The sequence below is a fragment of the Hyperoodon ampullatus genome (genome assembly GCF_949752795.1).
Source record: "Hyperoodon ampullatus genome assembly, chromosome: 4".
Taxonomy (NCBI): domain Eukaryota; kingdom Metazoa; phylum Chordata; class Mammalia; order Artiodactyla; family Ziphiidae; genus Hyperoodon; species Hyperoodon ampullatus.
The window spans coordinates 47,539,005-47,550,985 of record NC_136917.1 but is presented as its reverse complement, the minus strand read 5'-3'; the positions used below and the strand labels follow the sequence as shown (position 1 = coordinate 47,550,985).

The window sequence follows — 11,981 nt, the reverse complement described above, 5'->3', positions numbered from 1 at the left end:
AGCCCAGATCTGGGGGAATGAAGAAGGCAGTCTGGGATGCCAGAGGAAACCTCAGTTCCTGTGAGTTGACTTTCCCTACGTGATGGTCCGGGGGGCTGGGGGACCCCAGGCAAGGCCCATTGGCTCCTGTGATGTCAGTTTGCTCTCTGCTAAAGCTGGGTAAGAACCTGCTTTGAGGATCTTTTGCAGATCAAGGAGAGAGGTGTGTATGAAAGCATTTAATTAAAATGCTTATACAGGGGTGGGATTGTTATTGTTTCCAGATGACCCAACACTTCCTGAGAAGAATCTTGAATCCACAGACAGTCAGGATTGGACAGGCCTGCCGGGGTTAGTTATTCGAGCCACCCCTTTGCACTGACGGGGAGGCTGAGGGCCGGGATCCGTGCACCTGGGGTCAGGGGTGGTAGAAGGAATTAAGTGGAGAGCAGGAATGAAAGAGAGCACTGCTAAGGGTGGGGGGCAGTCAGAGCAAGGAGGAGGAAGACCAAGTCTCTCAGACATGACCTCCCAGAGCCAGGGGTGGAAGAAAAAGTATGATAAGGTGAAACCTGGATGACAGATGAGGCCCTAGTCCTGGCTCTGCGGGTCCCACTCCCCACCTTGGTTTCCTCATCAGTACAAGGATGAGGTTCCAGCTCTGGCTGTCGAGGGTACTTAGATCCACTAGGTGGCCCCCGTGTCCTGATGGCACTGAGGCTGAGGGACCGGGAGTACCAGGCAGTGAGCCTTGCCCGGTCCAGGAGGAGCAGCTCTGCTGGTAACCCCTAGACTGACCGGATTCTGGGCCTGGGACCGGTGCCATGCCCAATTCACTGCCCAGTCGGCAGGGCCTCCAGTGCCCCCTCCCAGCCACTCACCCTCCCCAGTTTGATTCACAGCATGTGGCCCCTGTCCTCCCCTGCCCCCCAGCCCCTAGTCTAAACTTCAGACAAGCCTAGAATGGGACACTAGGGCCGTCTGTTCAGTTCCCCCAACTGGTTCAGAGGCTGAGAAAAGGCCGGGGCGGGAGTGGGGCTTGGGTGGGGGGGGGTGGTGGCTGCGGGAAGTAAGGACCAGGGGGTTGTCTCTTCTTGGTCAGATGACCAATGTGGCATGGCTGCCCCTGGGGAAAGCCTCAGAACTCCCCGATCTGAAGACAGAAGGGGAGGGAGGAAAGGGCTCCTTTTGCTTGTCCCCTGCGCCAACTTGAGGGGCCTCTGAAGCCCCGTGGGTGAGTCTACGTGGCCCAAGCCCCCAGGGCTGACTGGCCACACATCCTGGCTCCCCATCTCACTCCCACCCTTGTCCCCTCCTAGGGACAAGAGGCCCCTGCTGTTTTCTCTGCCAAGTCCTCGAGAGAAAGCTGTGACCACAGCATCCCGGCAGTCCAGGCGCTATGTGGCGAGGAAGGAGACCTCAGTGGGGGTGAGAGAGGCCAGCGGGAAGGCGGGGGAGGCGTCGGCCCCAAGGACCCGGTACAGTAGCTGCTCCTTCTCCTGCTGGAGCTGCCGGCATAACTGCGACTCCTTCTCCAGGGCCTCTTGGGTGAGAAGCAGGTCCTCAGAGAGCTGCCTGTGGACACAGACAGAGCCCAGGGTTGCCTGTGGGGAACCACCCCTCGGGGTCTCCATCGACTGCAGCGACCAGCCCACTTCTCCAGGAAGCCTGCCCGGGGGCCCAACGCCCCGTCCCATCTGCCTGTCCGCAAAAGGCCACTCTGTTTGTCTCCATCCTGGCTAAGTGGGCTCCATGGGAAAGCCCAATCCAGGAAGAAGGAACAGGAAGCTTAGGGTTCAAGAGGCCAAATGAATGAATGAATCAGTTGTAAGGGATCCGTAAATGAGAACTAAGATCATGTGTCAGATGTAATTTGTTGGTCTGGTGAAAAAAAAGCTGTTGACCAAGGAGTGTGGCCCTCAGACACCCCCCAAGCCCCACTCCCACCCCGGCCTTTTCTCAGCCTCTGAACCAGTTGGGGGAACTGAACAGACGGCCCTAGTGTCCCATTCTAGGCTTGTCTGAAGTTTAGCAGACAGCTCTGGGTTCAGATCTGCTCCACCACTGAGACGTGTAACTCTGGACAAGGTATTCACTCTTGGTGAATTTGTAAAATGGGAATGATAACAGGACTGGCTCTTAGAGTAATTACGAGGATTAGATGAGATGATGTGTAGTCAACAAATTACATCTGACACATGATCTTAGTTCTCATTTACGGATCCCTTACAACTCATTCATTCATTCATTTGGCCTCTTGAACCCTAAGCTTCCTGTTCCTTCTTCCTGGATTGGGCTTTCCCATGGAGCCCACTTAGCCAGGATGGAGACAAAGAGATATTAATCAGCCCTGTGACTTCTGTTTCCGGGCAGAGCCGGTCCCTTGGGATTTCCCTTTGCTGACCCCCAAGCAAAGAGGAGCCGCATTCCCCAGACAGGCCTGGGCCCACGTCAATCCATTCCCAGGGCCTCTTGGAGACTCTCCCAACTGGAAGTTCACAAAAAAAGTGGTGGGGATGGGAGGAGGGGGGTGCGAGCAGCTACCTGGACACAGCCATCTGGTTGCGGCCTCGGGCGTGGAGGTCCTCGTTCTCCTGCTGCAGGGTGGTGATCTTCTCCTCCAACAGCAGGTTTTTTTCTCTCTGTGACAAATAAGAGCGAGCTCAGAAAGCCACCAACCTCACTCGACACAGTGTGTGCTGTCACCTCCCTCTTATCTGTGGTCACTGAAAACACTGATTTACTTGAGACCAAATGTCACATTTCGTGAAGCAATAAGATTACTTGGAACAATACAGCTAAGGCATAAACACAGGACTGCCAACTTTTCACTTTGCCAGATGAGTATTAAAAAAAGAAGAGCGCCACTACTATTTAAAATCTCCATCAGTTCACAAGAGAAAGAGTATTTTGGTTCTCCAGAAGTCAGAAGTATCTAATGTATAAAAATGTAAGTGTATCTGTTATGCTATTCCACAGAAATGGTTGAAAAAAATTTATAGGGAAGCTCTGAGATGGTCTGATTTAAAATTTAGGTTGTGTGCCACACAAGAGGACAGGGAACTTCTTCCAGGACAACGTAACATAATCCGTTTGGATTCAACCCTAGGTTCCCAAGGCCTCCCTTCTCCTGGAGACAAAGCCACCTGTGTCCCCAATGCCCACCACTGCCCAGGCCTGTCCTTGCTGACGCTGGCTTTCCAAATCTGTCTGACTTTTTTTTTTTTTTCCAGCCTTGACTTCTTCCTGAGCCCCTGCCCGACCTGTGACATCTGCCAGCCCCTCCTGATTAGCCCGGCTACCTGCCCAGTGTCGCCCAAGTGACAGCAACATGAGCAGTCAAGAAAAGTATAGGACCCGGATGACAAGGAGGCACTGTTGGACCCAGACCAGCCTCAGTGGCTCAAGGGCCAGCACAGGTGGAAGGTCACAGCTGGTATGGACCAGGCTGGGCCCTCCTCAAAGTGCCTTCCCTCTGCACACCTGACAGAGGAAATGCCCAGAAAGCAGAAGCATGAGCTGCCCCCCCCACCATCCCCCACCAGCCGCTGCCAGCCACGGACCACTGTCTCCATGAGGATGAGCCGCTTGTCTAGCTCGTGGATTCGCTCGTTCTTCATCTCGATGACAAAGTGTAAGCTCTCCAGCTCCTGCTCCCAGAACTGGCTGGGGCTCCCGTACTCCTAGACAGGAGCACAGAGCCATCTCAGCAGACCATCTGGCAGAGGGGGCAGCGGGGCACAGGCGACCTCCCTCCTACCCACTCTGCCCCCAGCTCTGACTTTCACAAGTCACCTCCCTCTCTTGGCCCATGGAAAGTGCTTAATGTGCTTTATCTTACTCTATTCAATAGTGCATGTTGTGCTCACACCATCACAGATGGGGAAACCGTGGTTCACAGAGGTCAAGTCGCTTGTGCTAAGTGGTAGGTTTGCTCTTTGCACCTAGTTCTGAATCCAGAGCCTGAGCACTTGACCATCCCATATGCCTCTCTCTGTACCTTACCTGCCCCCTCAGTGACATGGGGACACTGTTTCTTCCAGACCCTTGTGAAGGTACGAGTGTCAGGTCTGAGCCCTGTCCTTGAAGAGGGACTGGCCTTTCCTGTTGCCCAGACCTGGACCTGCCTGGAGGTGGAAGAAGGAGAAGCTGCGGGTGAACTGCTGCCTACCTGGATGTACTGCTTGTAGTCTTGGCTCAGGATGGACTCCTCTACCCTCTTCATCTTGGCCTGGAAGGTCTCCAGCTCTGCGGTCAGTCTGTCCGTGGTCTCCTGGAGAAGGGAGTGGGATGGAGATGATGAAACCCTGGCCCATGAGGCTGGAGGTGGACTTCTCCACCCCACAGGGAGGGGTCAGTATTGGGTTCTTCAGTCTGTTGTTGCTCTGCCCAACAGTGCAGGCTCTAGCTACTTCAGCCACTGCTCGAAACACACAGCCCCACCTCTCCATACCCTTGGGGACGATGTCAGGGTATTCAAGGCTGGTGGTAGTCTGGCATTCAAAATACATGCAAACCAGGCTCAGTGTCCTTGCCCTTTCTCTTCTCTCACTGCTCCCTCTACACGCCTTCTCCTGCAGCCAACATCACATCACTCTTCCAGCTGCCAGGTTCATTCCTGTCTCCATACTGCTCCCCTGCCAAGGATTTCTTCCACCCGAACCTTGCCCATTGCCTTTAGGATAGTGCACCCCCTTACTGTGGCTCACAGACTCCCACCGTTTGGTCCTTGCCTCCCTCTCTGACCTCAGCTATCTCCCACTTATACTCTATACCCATTCATCTTGAACTTGTTTCAGTTCCACAGGTACTCTATATTTTTTCCCTTTCTTCCATGCCTTTAAACACTTTTTTTTTCCCTACCTAAGGCACTCTTCCTACCCTTCTTCATCTGAAAAATTCTAACCCACCCTCAGACTCCAGCTTAGATCTCAATCCCTCTAGGAAATCCCTGACCAGCCAGATTGGGTCGGACACCTTCTTTCCTGCTTCCACAGGTCCCTGTGCATCCACCCATTGCTCTAATCACACTGTGACACCAGGCCCATGAAGTCTCCAAGATGCTCCCAACGGTCCTTGAAAAACAGGCCAACCCTTATCTCAGACCAAGTCCTCCTGAGCTAATATAATAGTGTGGTGGGGGCTTCCCTGGTGGCGCAGTGGTTGAGAGTCCGCCTGCCGATGCAGGGGACATGGGTTTGTGCCCTGGTCCGGGAAGATCCCGCATGCCGTGGAGCGGCTGGGCCCATGAGCCATGGCCGCTGAGCCTGCGCGTCCGGAGCCTGTGCTTCGCAGCGGGAGAGGCCACAACAGTGAGAGGCCCGCGTACCGCAAAAAAAAAAAATAGTGTGGTGCCCACATCACAGAGACTGACGTGGCCCAACCCGTCTCACCTGCAGGGCCGCCTTGGCCTCCTGGAAGGAGTGGGTAAGGGCTTCTTTATCCTGCTCATGGGAGGCCTGGAGGACTGGAGGGAAAGGAGACCACTGTGAGCTCGGATCCCTGACACTTCACCCTAAAGCTGTCCGGCAGGCCCCATGAGCTTCAGAGAGCCCAGGTGACCCCCTGGGATCATGGGGGCCAGGAGTCTGAGAATGCTTTTATTCCTCCTCCTATCTCATGGGCTTGGGGCTGTACCAGAACTATAGTAGATATTTAATAGAAGCTCATGGAAGGGGAAACAAATGAGATCCTGGGAAGAACTGTGAATCCTACCAGATTGTGGGTGCCACCCACACCTGGCTGAGGGGAAGATCCAAAGATATGCGGCAGGCTGTTAATCTCAGGCCACATCATGCTGTGGAAAATGCACAGGGCCAATGTTCTATAAGTTGGGGTAGCCAAATCACAAAATCATCGACTCATTAGTTGTCAAACTATGGCACAAAACTACAGTAAGTACATTAGATTTGGTGCCAGGAAATCTACCTGGTCCTAATTCTGCTTCTTTAAAACTGAGAAACCTAGAGGAGATCACTTGAAATACCTAAAACTGTTGACTCAATTGTGAAATGGGTCAAAATAAGCCTGGCCTAGGTGTCTCTAAGGGGTGAGAAAAGGACATGCAAGGGCTCTCCAGGCTGGGCAGTGCTGTGCAGAGCTGGACTTATCACTCTCCAAATTCACAGAGTTTACTTTTCATCCTGCCTCCTCTACAAAGTTCCTTTTGGAAAATTCCAACCTTGTCTTGGCTGAAAGAAGATAAGAGGGAAATGACTAGTCACTGGGTGGGATGGGAAATAGGACAGACAACAGGAAAGTGTAGTACAGCCAAAGGCCCAGGTATATAAGGGGCCGGTGTCACAGTGGGCAGTGACACAAGGAAAAGAATATTCAGTAACATAAATGTGATACAGCTGTCAAAAATTGATAAGATCAGCTATGTAAAAACCACAGGCTTAATTTTTATAAATTATGGGCTTAATTAACTGGCCTATCAAGACAGGTTTGTTTCCAGGTAAAATGGAGGAAGCACACTCCATGCAGTCTACTGAATTTAGCTATAAAAGCAGGACAGAATGAATGGAACAACTATTTTCAGACTCTGAAAAGTAAATGGTAGCAGGCAGACTGGGCAAGAAGATCAGAATTCAAAGTACCACTCAACCAGTACATTTAATTTAAACAAGACCTGGAATCTGATGTATTCAAACATCCAAAATATCCAGAATGCAATACAAAACTGCTCAGCATACAAATCCAAAATTCCTCAGCTTGCACTTCTAAACACTCAGCATACAAAGAAGTGGGAAAATCTCAGTTCTCCTGAGAAAAGACATTCAACAGATGCCAACAGTGAGGTGCCACAGATGTTGAAATTATTAAGGGACTTTAAGGAAGCCACTATACAAATGCTCTGAAATAAGGGTGAACACTTTTCAAAAGGATGGAAAACTAGAAAGTGTAACCCAACATTAAAACTAGGAGGGAATTTTAGAACAAAAAAATGAAGTAAAAAACTCACTTGGTAGGCTCAATAGAAGAACGGAAATGACATAAAAAAGAGCTAGTGAACTTTTGAAGATCAATAGAAATTACCCAATCTGAAAGAAAGTGAAAAAATATTGGAAAAAAATGGACAGAGCCTCAGGGACCCAAAAGATAATCCCAGGATATCTGACATTTGAGTCAAAGACTCAGAAAAGATGCAGCACAGAAAAACTATAGGAAGGAATGGTTGGATGCTTCCCAAATTTGGCAAAACATAATCCTACAGATTAAAGATGCTCACTGAACATCAAAGTAAACCCAACGAAATCCACACTCAGACGTATCATTTTTAAAAACTAATAACAATCAGCCATAAAAAGAAACGAAATTGAGTTATTTGTAGCAAGGTGAATGGACCTAGAGACTGTCATACAGACAGAGTGAAGTAAGTCAGAAAGAGAAGAACAAATACCGTATGCTAACACATGTATATGGAACCTAAAAAAAAAAAATGGTTATGAAGAACCTAGGGGCAGGAAAGAGGCAGATGTAGAGAATGGACTTGAGGAGGGGGAAGGGGAAGGTGGGACAAAGTGAGAGAGTGGCATGGACTTATATACACTACCAAATGTAAAATAGCTAGTGGGAAGCAGCCGCATAGCACAGGGAGATCAGCTCAGTACTTTGTGTCCACCTAGAGGGGTGGAATAGGGGGGGTGGGAGGGAGATGCAAGAGGGAGGAGATACGGGGATGTATGTATATGTATAGCTGATTCACTTTGTTATAAAGCAGAAACTAACACACCATTGTAAAGCAGTTATACTCCAATAAAGGTGTTAAAATAAAAACTAATAACAAAAAATCTGAAACAGAATCAAAGAAAAATGGTGCGTTACATGGAAGAAGTAAGTTTGAATGAGTTGTGGATTTCTCATTAGAAAGCTTGGAGACTAGAAGGCATAAGAACATTTTAAAACTGCTGAAATAAAAGAACTGTAAATCAAGAATCCTATCTTCAGTAAAAATATCCTTCAGGAAAGAAGGTGAAATAAAGACATTCTAGATGAAGAAACACTAAAAATTCATCACAAATAGACCTGCTCTAAAAGAACTGCTCAAGGAAATTCTTTTTTTTTTTTTTTTTTTTTTGCCGTACGTGGGCCTCTCACTGTTGTGGCCTCTCCCGTTGTGGAGCGCAGGCTCCGGACGCGCAGGCTCAGTGGCCATGGCTCACGGGCCCAGCCACTCCGCGGCATGTGGGATCTTCCCAGACCGGGGCACAAACCCGTGTCCCCTGCATCGGTAGGCGGACTCTCAACCACTGCACCACCAGGGAAGCCAAAGGAAATTCTTTAAATAGAAGACAAATGGTACCAGAGGGCAACTTGAAACTTCAGGAATTTAGGAAGAACAACAGAACTGGTAAACACCTGGGTAAATGTAATAGACTCTTCTTTTTCCTTTGAGCTCTTTAAAATATGATGGTTAAAAGCAAAAATTATAATGTTGTCTGACGGGGTATTCAGTGTATGCAGATGTAATACATAAGAGTACAACAAAAAGGAGAGATGATAGACCTATATCATGATAAGGTTTGTACATTCCACTTGAACTGGTAAGATATTAATTCTAAGTAGACTGTTAATGCATATTGTAATTCTTAGTGCAATCACTAATACATACATACACATACACACATATATACATACACAAAGAGATATAGTAAAAGAGAATAGGTAAGTTAAAAAGGAATACTAGGGCTTCCCTGATGGCGCAGTGGTTGAGAGTCCGCCTGCCGATGCAGGGGACACGGGTTTGTGCCCCGGTCCGGGAAGATCCCACATGCCGCGGAGCGGCTGGGCCCGTGAGCCATGGCCGCTGAGCCTGCGCGTCCAGAGCCTGTGCTCCGCAATGGGAGAGGCCACAACAGTGAGAGGCCCGCATACCGCAAAAAAAAAAAAAAAAAAAGGAATACTAAAAAATGTTCAGATACTACAAAAGAAAGCAGGGAAGGGAAAATAGAGGATAAAAAACAGAACAAACAGAAGACAAATACCAAAACAACAGACCTAAATTCAACCATATCAATAACAACATTAAACTGCCTAAACACTCCAAATAAAAGAAACCCCAACTATGTGCTATTGACATGATATAACACCTACTTTTTTTTGTTTGTTTTTGGCCGTGCTGTGAGGCTCACAGGATCTTAGTTCCCCGACCAGGGATCCAACCCATGCCCTTGGCAGTGAAAGCACAGAGTTGTAACCACTGGACCACCAGGGTCCCTACAAAACCTACGTTAAATATGTCATAGGTAGGTTAAAAGTAAGAGTGGAGGGGCTTCCCTGGTGGCTCAGTGGTTGAGAGTCCGCCTGCCGATGCAGGGGACATGGGTTCGTGCCCTGGTCCGGGAGGATCCCACATGCCGCGGAGCGGCTAGGCCCGTGAGCCATGGCCGCTGAGCCTGCGTGTCTGGAGCCTGTGCTCCGCAACGGGAGAGGCCACAACAGGGAGAGGCCCGCGTACCGCAAAAAAAAAAAAAGAGTGGAAAAGCAACATTTAAGAATAAGGAAGATTCTCGGGACTTCCCTGGTGGTACAGTGGTTAAGAATCCGCCTCCCACTGCAGGGGATGCAGGTTCGATCCCTGGTCAGGGAACTAGATCCCACATGCATGCCGCAACTAAGGAGCCCACGAGCTGCAACTAAGGTGCTGGTGAGCCGCAACTAAAGAGCCCTCCTGCTGCTACTAAGACCTGGCACAACCAAAAAATAAATAAATTAAATTAAAAAAAAATAAGGAAGATTCTCAGGGATGAAGACGTACACTACATCATGATAAAGGGGTCCATTCTCCAGGAAGACATAACAAACCTTAAATATTTATACATGAACAGTCATTCTTCAAATTACATGAAGCAAAAACTGACAGAACTGAAATGAGAAACAGGCAAATACACAATTACAGTTGAAGACGTCAGCACTCCTCAGTATTCGATAGAAAAGGCAGACACAGTAAGAATATAAACTGAACAATACTGTCAATGACTTGTTTCAATTGATTCATTTATAAAATACTCAATACACATTCTTTCCAAGTACACATGAAACATTCACAAGATAGACCATATCGTGAATCATAAAACAAGCTGTAAAATATTATAAAAGAAATGAAATATAAACTGTGTTCTCTGACCATAATGGAATCAAACTGGAAATCAGTAACAAAAAGACAACTGGAAAATGTCCAAACACTTGGAAGGAAATACACTTCTAAATATTCAGTGAGCCAAAGAGGAAGTCTCAAGGTAATCTCCCTTGAATATATTTTGAACTGAACAAAAATAAAAATATAAAACATCAATTTGTAGGATGCAGATAATGCAGTGCTGAGGGGGAAATTTATAGCACCAAATGCTTATGTTAGAAAAGGAGATAGGTCTCAAATCAATAAACTTCTAGTTTAAGAAACTAGAAAAAAAAAGAGCTAACTAGATACAAAGCAAACAAGCAGGAGGAAGGAAATAAAAAGAGAAGTCAGTGAGATTGAAAATAGAAAAATAGGAAAAAGAAATCAATGGAACTGAAAGCTGATTCTTGGAAAGGATTAATAATATTGATAAACCTCAAGCAAGACTGACAGAGAAAAAAAATTAAATGCACAGATTACCAATTACAGAAACTTAAGAGGGGATAGCATTATAGATACAGAAGATATTTAAAACAATACTAAGGGACCACTATGAACAATTCCTATGCACATAAACTTGACAACTTAGATAAAGAGTACCAATTACTGAAAAACTACAATCTTCCAAAACTCATCCAAGAAAAAATACATAACCTGGACATTCCTTTAACTATTGAAGTTAAATCTGTACTTAAATACTTTCTGGAAAGGAAATGTCCAAGCCCATCTTTTCTTGTGTTTATTTGCTGTCTGTATATCCTCTTTGGTCAAGTATTTGTTTAAATCTTTAGGTTTCTCTGACAAATTCTACTGAATATTTAAAAATGATATAGTACCAACTCTACACAATCTCTTTTAGAGATAGAAGAGGAAGGAGCATTTCCCAACTCATTCCATGAGGCAAGCTTTACCCTGATACTAAAACCAGACAGATGGTACAAGAAAAAACTACAGACCAGTAGCCCTTATGAACATAGAAACAAACATCTTCAGTAATGTATTAGCAAATCAAATTCAGTAATATATAAAAAGACCAAGTGGGGTTTTGTAACACAAGTCCAAAATTTGGAAACTCAAATCAATGCAATCTACCATGTTGACAGTATAAAGAAGAAAAATCACATGATTATATGGATCATAGACCTAAATGTAAAACTTAAAACCATATAACTTTTGGAAGAAAGCATAGAAGATCTTTGTTACCTAGAGTTCAGCAAAGAGTTCTTAGATATGACACCAAAAGCATAATTGATAAAAGAAAAAATAACTTTGGAATTTATCAAAGTTAAAGCTTTGCTTTGTGAAAGCCATTAAGAGAATGAAAAAGAAAAGAAAAGAAAACAAAACCAAAACACCCACACAGACTAGGAGAAAATATTTGCAAATACAGAGGACTTGTATCCAAAATATATAAAGATCTCTCAAAACTCTACAGTAAGAACAAACAAGCTAATTAAAATGGGCAAAGGATTTGAACAGACATTTTACCAAACAGGTTATACAGACAGCAAATAAACACAAGAAGAGATGTTCAACATGATTAGTCATTACTGAAATGCAGATTACACCCACAGTGAGTCATCACTGCTTATTTATTAGAACAGCAAAAAATAAAAAGTATTGACAAGTGTTGGTGGAAAGGAACAGTGGAACTCATCCATCGCTGATGGGAATGTAAAAAGATGGCCCCTTAGGAAAGCAGTTTAGTCATTTCTCATAAAGCTGAACATACATTTATCATATCCATTCCACTCCTAGGTGTTTACCCAAGAAACTTAAGAACACACAGAGACCTGTACACAAATGTTTAGAAGAGCTCTATTCATAATTGCCTCAAGTTGGAAACGACCTGTCCCCCCTGGGACAAGGGGATGAGTGA

At 46.3% G+C, this 11,981-nt stretch overlaps 1 protein-coding gene across 1 annotated transcript in view; it reads right to left on the bottom strand.

The window, feature by feature from the left end:
- Positions 1-1,376: 1,376 nt before the first annotated feature.
- CCDC69 (coiled-coil domain containing 69) overlaps positions 1,377-11,981 on the bottom strand; it is a gene marked incomplete at both ends in the record, with an annotated part of 33,550 nt that continues 22,945 nt past the window's right edge. Inside the window, 5 exons of the mRNA XM_079703391.1 lie at positions 1,377-1,554; positions 2,524-2,621; positions 3,543-3,662; positions 4,151-4,252; positions 5,373-5,446. Coding sequence (XP_079559517.1) covers positions 1,377-1,554; positions 2,524-2,621; positions 3,543-3,662; positions 4,151-4,252; positions 5,373-5,446 — 572 coding nt within the window. The remainder of the gene's footprint in view (positions 1,555-2,523; positions 2,622-3,542; positions 3,663-4,150; positions 4,253-5,372; positions 5,447-11,981) is intronic.